Source organism: Silurus aristotelis, assembly GCF_946808225.1.
Source record: "Silurus aristotelis genome assembly, chromosome: 2".
Taxonomy (NCBI): Eukaryota; Metazoa; Chordata; class Actinopteri; order Siluriformes; family Siluridae; genus Silurus; species Silurus aristotelis.
This window is the reverse complement of record NC_139575.1, coordinates 22,459,228-22,476,450: the sequence shown is the minus strand read 5'-3', so window position 1 is coordinate 22,476,450 and position 17,223 is coordinate 22,459,228. Positions and strand designations below refer to the sequence as shown.

The 17,223-nt window shown below is 36.9% G+C and overlaps 2 protein-coding genes across 2 annotated transcripts; one reads left to right on the top strand and one right to left on the bottom strand.

The window, feature by feature from the left end:
- The first annotated feature begins 4,818 nt into the window (after positions 1-4,818).
- Positions 4,819-13,961, top strand: h6pd (hexose-6-phosphate dehydrogenase (glucose 1-dehydrogenase)). Its single transcript, XM_083529762.1, has 5 exons — positions 4,819-5,225; positions 9,937-10,598; positions 10,696-10,813; positions 10,980-11,249; positions 11,329-13,961. The coding sequence occupies exons 2-5, from the start codon at positions 9,951-9,953 to the stop codon at positions 12,660-12,662; spliced, it is 2,370 nt and encodes a 789-aa protein (XP_083385888.1). The 5' UTR covers positions 4,819-5,225; positions 9,937-9,950; the 3' UTR covers positions 12,663-13,961.
- LOC310720455 (uncharacterized protein) lies at positions 12,872-15,996 on the bottom strand. Its single transcript, XM_083531027.1, has 7 exons — positions 15,765-15,996; positions 15,524-15,586; positions 15,310-15,389; positions 15,084-15,214; positions 14,934-15,000; positions 14,676-14,842; positions 12,872-14,414 (listed from the first exon to the last, which is right to left on the bottom strand). The coding sequence occupies exons 1-6, from the start codon at positions 15,854-15,856 to the stop codon at positions 14,766-14,768; spliced, it is 510 nt and encodes a 169-aa protein (XP_083387153.1). The 5' UTR covers positions 15,857-15,996; the 3' UTR covers positions 12,872-14,414; positions 14,676-14,765.
- Positions 15,997-17,223: the final 1,227 nt, after the last annotated feature.

Here is a 17,223-nt window from a genome sequence, read left to right as displayed (position 1 = left end):
ACAAAAAGATTAAATTATTTGCAGCAAATGGCAAAGGTCTCTGTTCAAAACAGGTCAGCTTTAGGGTTAGGGTATACCATTTTCCCCTAATGTACAGTCATTGTACTTCTTAGAACAACATCTGTCACATGGAGAAGGTTTCAGATGATTCTGCTATTGTATGTGTGTTGTGAATGACAAGAGGGAAGTATAAAGACTTAAAGGACAGTTTTTTTGAGTGCTGTAAAGGAAACTACCTTCACATTAGCATAACAAAAACCAAGGGGGCTTCTCATTTCTTAAATTGCACCTTCTCATTTCCGTTGCGTGCTTCCCATCCTCATTTCTTAACCCCTTACTTTGAAAATGCAGAGAAAATGAACAAGGAAAGGAAAATAATTACAGGAGTAATCAAGAACTGCTAACTGTGGAACAGATTTTATATTAAATTGATTATACTCAATTGACCACAAATAATACAGCATTACATATGTTAATATGCATGTTCTCTAATCAACATTTTAAAAGCTAAATGTTAATTCAACATCGTGTTTTTGGGTATTTTGTTTGTTCATTATTGTTATTTGTAATTTAATAATATTAAAATTAGCTTTTTGCAATAAGTGAAGCGTTTTAGAGGTAGCCTTACAGCACACACTGTAATAAAAAAGCTTCCACATAGGAAGCACCTGCATATTTGAAGCTTCTGCATATTTTTGATCTAGGAACCCCCTGGTTAACATTAAACAACGAATAAGAATTGGCATGTCCTTAAAAATTGCCATGTCCTGGTCAGGGAAATGTTGTATCAGGTGTCCAATGACATGAGGTGGAAATAGGTCTAACATCATATTCATTGATCATATTCATTGCAATTCTTCATGCTAAAAAAAAACCTGCCTCCCTGTAGCTTCAAAGATTTTGAACAGTGGCCCCAGGGCCGCTGGAAGTAATTTTGAACAGGGGGTGCTGTGAATTTTTATTTATTTTTTGACAAAAAAACCTATGGGCCTATTTAGAATACATTTTAAAAAATAACATACGGCTGTGACGATGGCCCTTTTTTTTTTTTTACCACCGTGGTGGTAGTGGACCAAATACCGGCGGTGTTGCGGTGGTTGGGGGGTTGTTTTGAAATAATAATAAAAAAAACAAAAAACAAAGAAACAACACACTAAAGCCTGTAAGCATTGAAATAAATATCAGTAAATACTGGTAACTTACATAATATAATAAAGTTGAATCCATTAAAAAAAAAAAAAAATTTGTTTTATATTTCCACACAAAGACGCGTTATAGCCTACCGCTCTGCGCTTTGAGAGGGATGTGGAACACGAGCAGGAAAGAGACCACCGATATCTTTTTCTGATATCTTCATGTTGTTGTAAAAGGTACGAAGAGCTAATTTTATCTTCCACAAGGGCAAGGCATTTAGGCTATGTTTGCACGCTGCCAAAGAAAGCCAAACTAAAATCACCCGCGCGTGTGAAACGCGCTTTACAAATGAACTTGAAAAATCAATAGAATTAAAATAATCAAAATAATTAAATTAAAATCCAAAATACACTTAATAGCCTACATGTGTCAAAATCATTTCCTAAAATATTCATAAGGAATTTATAAATTGTGCAAAATATTTTTAATAGGCCTACATTTTTTAAAAATCTCTCTCTCGCACCCCCACTTCCTGCGGCCATGAGTGGCCCTGAAGAAAAAATCACCAAAAGGGTAATAAAAAATGGTATCGCAAAATAATAATAATAAATGAATAGGCCTATAAAAACAAGCAGAAATTTTACACACACACACACACACACACACACACACACACACACACACATATATATATATATATATATATATATATATATATATATATATATATATATATATATATATATATATTTATATATATATATATATATATATATATATATATATATATATATATATATATATATATATATATATATCCATCCATCCATCCATCTTCTCCCGCTTATCCGATGCCGGGTCGCGGGGGCAGCAGTCTAAGCAAAGATGCCCAGACTTCCCTCTCCCTAGACACTTCTTCCAGCTCTTCCGGGGGGACACCAAGGTGTTCCCAGGCCAGCCGGGAGACATAGTCTCTCCAGCGTGTCCTAGGTCTTCCCCTAGGACACGCTGGATATATGGTGTATATATATATATATATATGATATATATATTTATATATGGTTTTATATATATATATATATATATATACAGTGAGGAAAATAAGTATTTGAACACCCTGCTATTTTGCAAGTTCTCCCACTTAGAAATCATGGAGGGGTCTGAAATTGTCATCGTAGGTGCATGTCCACTGTGAGAGACATAATCTAAAAAAAAAAATCCAGAAATCACAATGTATGATTTTTAAACTATTTATTTGTATGATACAGCTGCAAATAAGTATTTGAACACCTGTCTATCAGCTAGAATTCTGACCCTCAAAGACCTGTTAGTCTGCCTTTAAAATGTCCCCCTCCACTACATTTATTATCCTAAATTAGATGCACCTGTTTGAGGTCGTTAGCTGCATAAAGACACCTGTCCACCCCATACAATCAGTAAGAATCCAACTACTAACATGGCCAAGACCAAAGAGCTGTCCAAAGACACTAGAGACAAAATTGTACACCTCCACAAGGCTGGAAAGGGCTACGGGGAAATTGCCAAGCAGCTTGGTGAAAAAAGGTCCACTGTTGGAGCAATCATTAGAAAATGGAAGAAGCTAAACGTGACTGTCAATCTCCCTCGGACTGGGGCTCTATGCAAGATCTCACCTCGTAGGGTCTCAATGATCCTGAGGAAGGTGAGAAATCAGCCCAGAACTACACGGGAGGAGCTGGTCAATGACCTGAAAAGAGCTGGGACCACCGATTCCAAGGTTACTGTTGGTAATACACTAAGACGTCATGGTTTGAAATCATGCATGGCACGGAAGGTTCCCCTGCTTAAAACAGCACATGTCCAGGCACGTCTTAAGTTTGCCAATGACCATTTGGACGATCCAGAGGAGTCATGGGAGAAAGTCATGTGGTCAGATGAGACCAAAATAGAACTTTTGGGTCATAATTCCACTAAACGTGTTTGGAGGAAGAACAATGATGAGTACCATCCCAAGAACACCATCCCTACTGTGAAGCATAGGGGTGGTAGAATCATGCTTTGGGGGTGTTTTTCTGCACATGGGACAGGGCGACTGCACTGTATTAAGGAGAGGATGAATGGGGCCATGTATTGCGAGATTTTGGGGAACAACCTCCTTCCCTCAGTTAGAGCATTGAAGATGGGTCGAGGCTGGGTCTTCCAACATGACAATGACCCGAAGCACACAGCCAGGATAACCAACGAGTGGCTCTGTAAGAAGCATATCAAGGTTTTGGCGTGGCCTAGCCAGTCTCCAGACCTAAACCCAATAGAGAATCTTTGGAGGGAGCTCAAACTCCGTGTTTCTCAGCGACTGACCTGACTGACCTGACCTGACTGATCTAGAGAAGATCTGTGTGGAGGAGTGGGCCAAAATCCCTCCTGCAGTGTGTGCAAACCTGGTGAAAAACTACAGGAAACGTTTGACCTCTGTAATTGCAAACAAAGGCTACTGTACCAAATATTAACATTGACTTTCTCAGGTGTTCAAATACTTATTTGCAGCTGTATCATACAAATAAATAGTTAAAAAATTATATATTGTGATTTCTGGATTTTTTTTTTTTAGATTATGTCTCTCACAGTGGACATGCACCTACGATGACAATTTCAGACCCCTCCGTGATTTCTAAGTGGGAGAACTTGCAAAATAGCAGGGTGTTCAAATACTTATTTTCCTCACTGTATATATATATATATATATATATATATATATATATATATATATATATATATATATATATATATATATATATATATATATATATATATATAAATATAATATAAGAATGAATAACATTCTCGTTTAATTATATTGTAAAGATAAAGAGACTGAAAAGGGAAGTAGTGTGTTCTACTTGTTCCAATGTCTTATGTTTTAAATGTGAATAAAAAGTCTTTGTGCAGTTTTAACCCAGCCATTAGGGTTGCACAAAAGAGTGCACTCTTAGTGCCAAAAGGAGAAGTGTAGGACAATGGAGGTTAGGGTGGGCACTTTAAATGTTGGTAATATGACTGGTAAAGGGAGAGAGTTAGCGGATATGATGGAGAAGAGAAAGGTAGACAGATTGTGTGTTCAGGAGACCAAGCTCCTGTCTGACCTGACGGACGAGATCAGACAGGAGTCTCTGCGGACTAAGTCAGTAGGAAAGTCAGTAGGAGTAAGACACATGTGTGTGAATGAGAGGGAGGGCAGTGGAGTGGTGCAGTTGCAGGGAGAAGAGGTGGAGAAGGTGGAGGAGTTCAGGTACCTGGGGTCAACAGTGCAAAGTAATGGAGAGTGTGTTAGAGAAGTGAAGAAAAGAGTGCAGGCAGGGTGGAGTGGATGGAGAAGAGTGATAGCAGGAGTGATTTGTGATAGAAGAGTATCTGCAAGAGTGAAAGGAAAGTTTATAGGACTGTAGTGAGACCTGCGATGTTGTATGGATTAGAGACAGTGGCATTGAGTAAAAGACGGGGAGGTGGAGCTGGGGGTTAAAATTAATTTGCATTTGATTGTAATATAATATTGATTGTGTATAATATATAAAATAATAAATTGATAATAAATTGATTGTGTATAATATATAAAAGTTTTTTATATACACACATACATATTTATCACTCCTTACATGTGCCCCTGCACTTCCTTTTGTGCCCCACCAGAGGGAGCACGCCACCCAATTTAAACACAGAAGACAAGTGGATCGAAACTAGAGCACAACGCTGCACAATAAGAGCCATATACTTTTTTTTATCTTCTCATTTTTAAATTACATTTTGATCGTTGTCCTTTATTAATGTCATTTTTTTTCTTGTAAAACAGAGTCAAATTAAGCTTATAAAAGAAGCACAGGCATTAGTTGAAATAAATTCGGGGGTGTTTAGGGACTTTTTTTTTGTAGTAAGTGACCCTAGGACACAAGGTATTCACTGTCAGGGAGAGGCCTTTCTGTTTTGTGGTCAAAAAAAAGAAAGAAAAGAAAATAACACTATCCACACTGTCAAAGAGGCGTTGATGTCACGTGACCACGCGCACTTACGGAAGCGGCTGTCATGATGCATATCGCACACTGCGCGCTGGAACAGCACAGGTAAGCAAAGCGACCCGGATCTCTTACTGTTCTTAATTCATATCGCTAATAACACAGACATTCTGCATGCATTCATCTTTACAACCCTTACTAACATTCATCACATATTCATTTTCTGTAACCGTGTTATCCTGAGCAGGATGTAGGATTCATTGATCATACATGTCTTTTATACCTATGCATAAGGTAAGGAGATACATCCTGATCCGTATGTATAGGTATGTAGTATGTATAAATTGGTGCAGCATTGGCTAAATCAGGAATGCATCAGTCTAGAATAAGTAATACCTCCTCATCCTGTAGATCCCTTCTGTCTGGAATGTGACCTTTTAGTTAGCAAAATCAATAACCAGATCAATTACAATACTGATATCTCACCAGGCTTCTTTATGCAAATGCAAACCTTTGATTTGTTTTTGTTTGCAGTTTTAATAAACCTTGCAGCTGACCACATGAAAGAAAAATCACATGATCTTCGGTTAAATCTAGAACCCCTTAATGAGGTTCTTTGTTTGTCTATCTACAAGTATACACTATAATTTATAGCTGTAAGCTATAAACCCAAAACTAGACAAAGTACAAGCTTGGTGTGTGTGTGTGTGTGTGTGTGTGTGTGTGTGTGTGTGTGTGTGTGTGTGTGTGTGTGTGTGTGTGTAAGAGAGAGATCTCAAGAGTTCTACTACAGGAAATCACATCACAGTTGTGTGTTAAGTGTGTTTTGCAGAACTGCTCTGATGTTCTGCCACGTCAAAGTTATGTCCGATGTTGAGTCTCCATCTATTCATTTTGTATTTCAACCAAATAATACAGTCAAGAATCAGTTTTATTTTATTATCCTATATCCATTATACGCTGTCTATGATTTTACTAAAAGATAGACAGCATATACTGGATATAGGATCAAATTCATATGGCCTAAACCAGACTGCTTTTTTTTTTTTTTATAACCTCAGTGGTAGAACTGTTAGTGCTGTCAGCATGACTGTTCCTCACTCTCAGCAACATCACTTCTTAACTGAAGTTTGTGTGAGATCTTAAAAAAACTACTGTCCAAATTTAAACAGTATTATATTTGTTTCTACATGTTTAGTCATTTTCTGTTTGTGAAAATATAAACATCTCTACATAGTATTCATTTGTGAAAAGCTCCAGTTTCACCAAGATGTTCAGAAAACCTTTCTGCAGTTTTATAAAAAAAAAAAAAGAACAAGTTCCTCTTTTACTTTTTGTATTTGCATTTGTCTAGAACATCTATTGTATTAGCCCAGACATGCAGTGAAAATATATTTGATTCTTAACATGTGTGGATTATCTAAGATGTAATGCCTGACACAGCGTAGCACCCACACAGCCTCCTCCCTAATGTGAAAATTCCATTAGCATGGCTTACTCCAAATAGGGAGGATGGTGGAAATTCCTTATAAAAACCTCATGAGGTCAGAAGTCACTCATATTCTGTATTTGACCTCTTCTCTCGCTCTCTACAAATTAAAATAGAGTGGAACAACACTAGAATGAAAGACCAGGTGATGTTTTTCCCCCCATCATCAACTGTTCAGTATAGATGAGCCCATGCCCTTGATCACCTCAGATTCCTTCTGCACACTATGGTTGTAAAGGTACTGGCAGATCAAATCAATCTGACCATTTTCCCTTGACCACTCTTATAAAGCTCTTGACCTGATTGTATGCACAGCCCCGGTACCGCATTATTGGCTGACTGGAAAACTGCATAAATGTGAAGGTGTTCCTAATAAAGTGGACTGCAAGTGAATAATGAATATTTATAAAATAAGTGCGCTATATTAGATTTGTAAAAAAAAAAAAAACGTTTTACCTACAATTATTTTTTCAACATGCACATGACTTATGGTTTGGTTATCTACTTGTGTGAAAAAGAGGTTATCTGACTTCTGAGACTGAACACACTAGTACACACTCCACCTCTGTTTTAGCCAAGAATCATTTCCAGTCAGGGGTCACTACATCGCAGTAAAATTCTCAGTGTTCCTTCATAATTTAGCAACATCAGTGTAATTGTTTAGAATTGTAATCAACTTGTTTATTATAAAAGTACTTAATATTTATCCCAGAATAAATCACTTAATCACATAAATCAATTCAGTTTAATAAAACATTTTCTAGATTCATTTTATATATATATATATATATATATATATATATATATATATATATATATATATATATATATATATATATATATATATATATATATATATATATATATATATATATAACACGTGTTAACTTAATTTTTTTGTTCATGGAATTAAGTCATTTTGAAAAGGCATGACCATAAAATAGAATGCAAGAGCAATCAGACCTGCCCCCACTCCCTAAAAGTCTTTTACTGTAACTGACACAGTCTTTTGGCCAAGGTACTAAACAATCTAAATAGCTTTGTTGGCTTAACCTTGCTTGTGTGGACTCAAATCCAGAGCCGGACATTTATCATTAACCCGAGTGTCTTCTTCTCTGGATGAGCTGATACTGTTGAAACTCAGGCAGTACAACCAGGGATGAGCATCTAAGTGCTCATTATCTTATTCAGACACTTTGTCATAGATTTTAATACTCAGTTGAATACAATATAATGAATGGATTAATTATTTAATAGGACAAATTAAACTGACAGATGAGTATGTATGCAGTGTGGATGATTCATGTTGTTTTCCTGTGTAGTGACAGTCCGTTTAGACATATTAACTAAAGAAGGATGTGTTTATGTAGGGTGTTAACCTAATCAGCAATTACAACTCATGTTCACACTGTAAACAGTGGCGCTTGTAATTTTTATAGTTTATAATGCTGTTGTTAAAGCTATAGTGATGTGCATTTGCTATAGTGCATAATAATACTAAATAATGAAGCCTCGGCAGAGACATTTTCGTCACTACATTATTGCTATGGTTAAATGTAAACTGTTATACAGTATAAGGGATTTTAAGAAGGGATTTTTGCTGTCAGTATAGTCCCAGGCTTCAATGTTGATTTTATTGCTTGAGTGTGTTAGAGCCTTGAAGTTACTACCAATAACTTAAAAAAAAACAAAAAAACAATTAATTTCAATATAATGTTAATAATAACAATAACATTTTAAATGTCAAAAAGACACATTGGATTAGTTATAGTATAATGTTGGGGGAAAAAGTTCATTAGGGTTCAATAGGATATGATATTTAGATTTTGATAGTAACATAACTGTACAATTTTTATCGTGACATCATTAGTACTTTAATATGACTGAACAAAAGAAGTGACTGGTAAATTATATATGGAGTAGTATGGCTAATACTTTCATACATCATTCATATACAAAGTTTATAATAATTTTAGCATTTGCATCACACTTTTGCTGTTAAAAAATAGCTTAAAATGGATTAGTTTGGACTTTTGTGGAGCAAAGTTCAACAGCACTACCAGTGTGATGAAATCCTAGCATGGGTTTCTTTTTAGCCAAAAAAGTACATTTATGCAGCCTATCAAGGGGTAAAATGCAGATAATGTTCACCCATGATGCTGATGCTTGTGTAAAATTTTATCAGCATTGATTAGGTGTATAATTTACTCTTATCAACCCAAAATGCCTTTGGAGGAGAAACTGAAAGTTGATAGACTAAGCACACAAAAGGACAGCAGCTTTTTATTTTTTGTTGTTTTTAAAATAAAAGATGACATTTTTTCTATAAACAAAGCTTTCCATTTTCACAGATATCAAACGTTAACATTTCTGTTCCTACAGAGCAAACTAATTATAATAAGTTAATTAAATATTTGTTTTGTTCTAAAATGTTCCATTATTTGTAAAGTTCAGGTATTATTGCGGTCAGTAAAATTTACCGGTTAACCTAAAATTGTATCTTTGAACCTACTTTATAACTTGGGAGGGGGTATGCCAGAGGAACCGAAATATTTCTTTAGACACTATTTGGCAAGAGGTATTTGGACACATGATCTTTGCACCCTATTGAGGTTTTCCTCCTCCTTTCATCCATTCCATTAGTTACTGCAACAGAGGACACTCATTTGGAAAACTGTCCACATGTGTGTGATCTATACCACACGCCTTCTTCCAGCTCCGGCCCGACCAATTAAAAAGACGGCAATAGGCCATGCTCTCACTGCCACACACCCATATGTGGTTTTTCTTCAAACTGTTAGAAAGTTGAAAACCTGAAATTGTTTAGAAAATATTTTGTATACTATAGCAATAACAGTTTTCCTTCAGTGAAACTAAAGTGTTCCAGCATGACAATACTATAGTGAAGTTCATGGTGGAAGAACTTAAGTGGAACCCTATCCTAAACCCCAGTGACCACATTTGGGATGAATGGGAACTGGACCTGCTTGACCAACATCAGAGCCTGACTTTACTAGTGCTCTTGTGACTCAATGAGCATTAATCCACACAGCCTCACTATTAAATCTAGAGTGGAGTGGAGGGTATCACAATTGCAGAAAGGGACAAAACCCAGATTTAGATTGTAACACATTTAACACGCACATATGGGGATGATGATTTTTTTGGTACAATCACAAGTTTTTTAACTAATGAGATATTCATTATTTAAAGTCTGCACTGTAGAAAGATTAAGATATAATTTATTTAGATAATTCATTTGTCCTGTCGAAATATGTGTTTGTTTACAAGTTTATCTGTTTGTTCATTATGTTTTGTTATTCTGCAAAGGGTTTGGTGAAACCATGTGGAGGATACGATGGTGTCTGCTGCTGCTGGCCACCACATGTTGGCAAAGCGCCCACACCAAGGACAACGAGGATCCTCCGAGCCCTGGCCATGTGTCTGTGGTTATTGTGGGTGGCACTGGTGACTTGGCAAAAAAATACCTCTGGCAAGGTTTTTTCCATCTTTATGCCACTGAAGTAGGCAAAGGCTACACCTTCTCCTTCTATGGAGGTGGCCTCTCATCAACTGAGAAGGGCACTCCACTGCTGTTTGAGATATTGAAGGAGTTAAAATGCCCATCTGAACTTACGACTGAACGATGTGCTCTGGTTAAAGAGCAGTTCTTGCGACTGTCCCAGTACCTACAGCTTAAGAGCATGGAGGATTATGAGAAGCTCAGTGAACAGATCCAGTTGCAGCTGGATCAGGAAGGCATGACAGAAGCAGGACGACTATTTTACATGTCTGTTCCAGCCTTTGCTTATGCTGAAATTGCAGAAAAGATCAATAAAACGTGTCGTCTCCCAGCTGGAGCATGGCTCAGGGTTGTTCTGGAGAAGCCATTTGGACACAGTTTCAACAGCGCCCAGCTTTTAGCAGCACAGCTGAACAATTTCCTGAAAGAGGAGGAGATGTACAGGATTGATCACTATTTAGGAAAGCAGGTGAATGCACAGTTATCCTGAATTTCTGAGTTAATGTGATTCTAAATTAGAATAAGTTTTATATGTTATTCATGTTTTATTTGTTTTCTGTCTTCAGGTTGTCTCCCACATATTGCCGTTTAGGAAAAAAAATCATAAAATGCTAAAGCCAATTTGGAACAAGCACCACATCGAGAGAATAGAGATTGTATTGAAGGAAACATTGGATTGCAAAGGTAATGACTGTGTCATACACGCATGACTGCTTACTACTGCAAACAAATGGCTGCAACATAGGAAAAAAAAAAGCAAAGTTTACATTGTGGTCGTTCTATTGTTTTAAAACCTAGATAAGCATGCATAAGCCATCTGGCTAATGTTTTTTTGTTCTGGCATTTATAGGCCGGATTCAGTTTTATGACCAATATGGGGTCATCAGAGACATGCTCCAGAACCACCTTACAGAAATGATGACCCTTCTGATGATGAACATACCTGCTAACCTCTCAAACAGCGATGAGGTCCTACAGAACAAGCTAAATGTCTTTAGTGCCATTGAATACCTTGATAGGAACAATGTAGTTATAGGTCAGTATGAGGGCTATAATGCAGAAGTCCAGATGGAACTCAACAAAACAAAGGATTATTTTAGTCGTACCCCAACTTTTGCAGGTGAGTGTATGACCTTAACTGGGTGCTTGTTGTAAAATATTATTAGTACCGATATGACCCATTGAAAATATGTTTGCAGGCGTGGTCATCTTTGGACGTGGTCCTCAGTATGCCGGCATTCCCATATTTATGTCGTCCGGTAAGATGCTTGATGAACGTGTTGGATATGCTCGAGTTATATTCAAAAATGACAACTTTTGCATCCAGGACTACAACAGTGTCCACTGCAAACCAAAACAGATTGTATTTTATCTTGGCCATGGAAGTCTCCAGTATTCAGCAATACTTGTTAGCAAAAATTTGTTCAAGCCAGATCTGGTAAGTGATTGGAAAGAGGTTACTGGGCAGAAAGATGTTTCGGTGCTTGGGTTACCACTCTCTGACTTTTACATCCAGACTCCAGAGGTGCCCACAGAGACTTATTATGAGCTGATATCTAATGTGTTCTATGGGCGTAAGGATAGCTTTGTCAGCGCTGAGAACCTAATGGCATCCTGGGCTTTCTGGACAGCGCTCTTGAAGAGTCTGAACAGTGTCTTTCCACGTCTGTACCCGGGTGGTGCCACTAATGGTGACCTCCTTAACTTTCAGCTGCAAGGTCGGCTAGTGTCCTTCATTAGTGATGAGGAGGTGAATATCATTAGGCAAGGTGTCGAAGAGAACTTCCAGGTCATGCAAGGCAAGTTCCGCAGTGCTGACATGGTGTCTGCCTGGTCCAAAGAACTAGTTGAGCGCTTAGCTTCTGACCTGCACAACGTGGCCGAAGAGGTAGTTCAAGCTGAAGGTCAATTTCATCTGGCCTTGTCAGGTGGTTCCAGTCCCATTGCCCTGTTTCTTCAGCTTGCACAGCACCACTACAACTTCCCATGGCACAGCACTCATGTGTGGTTAGCGGATGAGCGGTGTGTGCCACCCACAGAGTCAGATTCCAACTTCCGTACCATTCACGACCAGCTACTGCAGAATGTCCACATTCCTTACTTCAACACCCATCCCATGCCTGTTCATCTAAACCAGCGGTTGTGTGTTGAGGAAGATGGAGGTGCGCTCCTTTATGAGAAGCAAATAAGCCAGCTTGTCAATGGCTCTCGTTTTCATTATATATTGCTTGGTGTAGGCGCGGATGGCCACACTGCTTCACTATTCGAAGACACCAATCTGAAAAATATTGGGAAAAACCTAGTGGCCCTGACTGAAAGTCCAACGAAACCTCACCAGCGAATGAGTCTTACATTCACTGCCATCAACAAAGCTCATAGGGTAGGAATACTGGTCATGGGGAAGAGAAAACATGAGCTTGTTGTTCAACTCAGTAGAATTAAGGGGAAAACTCCCAAGTATACAATCACAAGTGTACAGCTAAATGATGGCCATTTAACATGGTATATAGACTATGATGCACTTTTAGGATAAGAGGCAGAATCAATAGGAATACTAGAACTTGACCTACGTAGCGTTATACTCAGTGTACTATAATATCAGGGATCCACTGGGTGTTTGATTGATTTCAATAGCACTCTGTTAATTATAAAACACACACATTTTTTAATTCTCGCCACAATAATGTGTGCAGAATAAAAAGAAAATTCAACATAAAAAAGGGAACCTTCTTGCAATAAGTGAAATATGGGTACACCACAATGATAATAATTGTCACCTCTTGAAATCCTATATGAAATAGTTTATTTGAGAAAAAGAAAAGAAAAAAGATGCCAGTTTGTATAGATAACTTGGAGTAGGTTTAAATTTACAGATCTATTATAAATAGCAAATTGAAAGGTCAGTTTTAGTACTGCACACTTGTCCATCTTTTCATCCTTTTAAATAATTGATTGCATTCCATGATTTCTATTTCTGATGCCTTTTGTTCAGGTTGTAAACGGGAAAGTACGGCACTGTGAATATTAATATTAAAACAACAATAAATGTGATATTTCAAATTGTTGTTGCGCTATTGTAAAAGGGAAAAAAAAAAATTAGGAGCATGCTATAATGTAAAAACTCCTGCTGTGACCAGTGGGTCATACATGCAGCCCTGTAACTGCCTTTAAAACAAGTATTTAGACACACTAATCCTCAAGGTGTGTCTTTAGCCTGTTATGGCTGTTTTTTTTACATGTACACATGGATGAATGGTATCATAACATTCTGAATCATCACATAAAATGAGATTTTTGGAACTGTTCTTATCTGTGATTAGTCTAAATGAGTGAATGTAAGGATTTTCTTACCTCACAGGCTTTTAAAATACTGGCTTTCTATATTTCAGCTGTAGAAGCAGGCTTTCACGTTTTGCCAATTCCACTTTTGCTTTTTTAAGTCGGACATTCCAGAACTATACAATTACAAAATAATACCTCACAAATAAAGTGCCTTATCATTTGTATCAGTTAAAAACACAAACCTGTTGGTGTTCTTTCAAAGGATACCTTTCTATTTCATTAAAACGTGTATTGTATACAATACAGGGAAGTGGTGATGACACTGGAATAGAATTGGAAAGAGTTTTTTTTATTATTGCTTTCAGTTTAAATGACATAATTGTCTGTTTTAAATGCTTTGGTTGAGTATCAAATGCAAAGTACTGTAAAATCTGCAATGTACAATCAGACAAATAAAACATGCTTTACAGATTGACTTTCCATTCAGTATGTTTCAGATTTTCTTACAGAAAGGATTTGTCAAAATTTGAAATAAAGTGTTATTATTAGAGTGTGTGTGTAAAACCATTCTTTGTGCATTGAATATCAGTGTTGAGCAGAAAAGAACAAGCTCTGGGGGTTTAACATAACAAGACATATCATATGTCAACTTCTATATTCATTTATCTTAGTTAAAAGCAGATTCAGTCATTCATTAAATATTCTAAAAACTAACATTTCAAGATTGACAACGGTCATTTAATTGGATTATTTATAGATTTATTGATCATCGAGGGAAATTCACACTGTTTTTTTGTTGGACAGATAGATGTCTTTTCACAACAGACATTGTCTCAAAGCAGCTTTACAGAATTTTAAGAGTTAAGGTGAACAATGTGTATTTATCCCTGATGAGCAGCCGTGGCGACTGTGGCAAGGAAAAACTTCCTTAGATGTTATGAGGAAGAAACTTTGAGAGGAACTTTGAGACTCAAGGGGAACCCATCGCTATTTGGGGGGATATCTGAAAAAGTGTAAAGAGATTTTATAATGTTTTCATTTATGTCTTTGAAAATGTTCTTGAAAATAGTATAGGAATTACTGTAAAATCTATTAAATGTTTATTTTAACAAATATACAATCTTTGTCAAAATGCCATTTAAATACAGTGACGATCTGCAGATGGATTTACTTTGCATGCATTACCAAAATCATTTCACAATTTTAGATTGTATAGCCAGCAGTGTAATTAATATCCTCTGTAACAGGAGCTCACCCAGCTCACCTGAACACCCGTCTCAAGCTCAACAGAAGGCTCTGAATAAAACATAGGGCTGTATGAAGCTGTGAGCTAGACAGTGGCTCACACGCCAGCCTATAGGCATGCTTCTCTGAACCAGTTTGGATACTTTCCGTAGAACATCCAAAAGCAGCCTCTTATCAGAAAGAATGCTGTATAGACATGTATAGAATTTTTTTGGTTGCTTTAACATTTCTTATGTATAAAGTCATTCCTTCAGATATTCTGGATGCACTTATTTACCTGTTGATATGATACAACCCCATGAAAGTACCAGTGAAAAGAGATAGAGCTCTGGCGTGGTATTCTCCTGGGGGAACAAATAATATATCGCTAGAACATTATAATTCTGGCAGCCCTAAAGATGACTCAATCTGAAGTAAATACACTCACACACTGGGAGGCATTGAAAGTCAGAATGATGGTACAAAGTCCTTGAGTGAATGAGAGCACGCCGAATGTGTGATAAGCTGCTCTAATACTCTTGGGTACAGGATCAGTGAGAGTAAGGGTCACTGCTAAGCCTTCAGCAGACACAGAAAAGGTGATACAGGTGTTAGTTTGTACGATATTTGCATGATAAACATGTGGAATAATCACTAGCGTAGTGAATGACCACCTGTAGCCACCACTGAAAACACAATGAAGGCTATGAGGTTGTTCAAGAGCGGCTTCTCACAGTAGCGAGAAGACTTTGGCCTGGAAAGACATCATTTACAAACAAAGCATTAGAAGAAATGTTAGTTTAAGAATGGTTTTAGCACTAATTGTTTAATTATTTTAATGAAACAGTATGGAGCTGTGTAGATTGTTTAGGACTGTGTAGGACTTGCCTTGTCAATATGTATACTTGGGGTGTCAGAAAAAGCACTACAAACATAAAAAGCACTATTTGGCTGCAAAAAAAAAAGGAGAAAATCCACATCATTTCATAATATAATGTCAGGACATGACTAAGCCTGTACAAAATCAAACTTTAAATCATTCAGCATCATGCAACACTTCTGGATCTGGTTAAAAGCAAGTCAAGCATTGCAAAATCCTCCATAAGTCAGTTACATATCAGCAGCTTACAATTTAAGTCGTTGGTCGCGTGGAAGCCATCTGCTGCTCTGAAATGCAGCATGAACCAAGAAGTGATGAAACATTTTTTTTGCTAAGGGCATAGAGTCGCTCGAACAAGCTGTGAAGATGCAAAACGTGAAGAACAGGTTGCACAAGAGAAACAGTGTGGACAGTTACAATAAACCTCAGCACTCAAAAACACAAAAAAAACCCAAATAATCACTCATTCTTGTGTGACAAAGAAAAATTAAATTTAAAAATAAAAAGATAGAAAATGAATTCCCCAGAATGCTGTTGGTCTTCTTGTGGGCTTAATTGAAGAATATAGACTATTGCATGTAAACTTTGCGTATAGCACCATCCTGTGGATAGACTGAGCACAAACACAAACAGGAGGTTGTCAATTACTATATAATTTCTGGGAAGAAAATCATATAGTCAACCAGAATTCACATGTGGTAGGTTATTTTCATATCAGTAGTGTATAGTAATATGGTAATGATAAGTATTAAAATAGTAAAATAGTATTTTTTTTTCTAACAAAGCTTCTCATTTTCTAGACAAAATGCTAATTACACATTTTACCTATTTCTTTGTAGCCTGGATAAATGAATCACCTGGACCATCATGCACGAACATGCTGAGACCTTCCAAACAAATTACAAATGTAACTAACCACCTACTGTAATCCTTTGTAGCTGCCTGGGGCAGATTATGTACACCACATTGTAATGATCTGAATGAACCGGAAAGGTGCTAAGAGATGCCTGACAGGCTTAAATTACTTAGGAGAGTAATGTGAACCTTGCAGAGCCTAAAGAAAGTGCCTGGTGATGCCCAGGTATCAGTCGTAGCATTTTCTAGAGAGACGTGTCTATAAATAATACCCATGAAGAATGATGCTCCTTGTAAAATGGCATGTCAGAGTAAAATCTTTGCTTGCAGACATATAGACCACCAAATAGGCCAAAGTCTGAACAAATGGTACTGCACTTAATAGTGTGAGGGATATTTTTTTTTCTCAGGGGAGCTTAAGAACAATGTACTGTAAGAATATGGTCTCCATTTTAATCCTTGGCTTGAGTTATTGTGTGTTTCCATGTATGTTTTCACCCTGCCTGTGTGGGTTTTGTCCAGGTTGCAAGTATACAGTGTATAATAGTTTTATTTTAAATAATAATCATTTTAGCTTCTTTGTTGCTTAAACTTTGCTGTAACATTACAATTTCCCTTCTGGGATTAATAAAGTACTCTCCATATATATTTAGTTAGTTAGTTAGTTAGTTAGTTAGTTATATAGATAGATAGATAGATAGATAGATAGATAGATAGATAGATAGATAGATAGATAGATAGATAGATAGATAGATAGATAGACAGACAGACAGACAGACAGACAAATAGATACATTATTCATCCTATCTGGAAATTTACAGCTTCCAGCAGTATCCACGAACATAGGCAATAA

Bases quoted from the DNA above. Each gene is read 5' to 3' on its own strand.
- h6pd (XM_083529762.1), top strand. From the start codon at position 9,951: ATGTGGAGGATACGATGGTGTCTGCTGCTGCTGGCCACCACATGTTGG. The intron at 10,599-10,695 runs GTGAATGCACAG...TTCTGTCTTCAG, and splicing joins ATCACTATTTAGGAAAGCAG to GTTGTCTCCCACATATTGCC. The intron at 10,814-10,979 runs GTAATGACTGTG...TGGCATTTATAG, and splicing joins GGAAACATTGGATTGCAAAG to GCCGGATTCAGTTTTATGAC.
- LOC310720455 (XM_083531027.1), bottom strand. From the start codon at position 15,856: ATGCCCTTAGCAAAAAAAATGTTTCATCACTTCTTGGTTCATGCTGCA. The intron at 15,587-15,764 runs GTAAGCTGCTGA...TTTTTTTTGCAG, and splicing joins CGCGACCAACGACTTAAATT to CCAAATAGTGCTTTTTATGT. The intron at 15,215-15,309 runs GTGGTCATTCAC...TGTCTGCTGAAG, and splicing joins GTTTTCAGTGGTGGCTACAG to GCTTAGCAGTGACCCTTACT.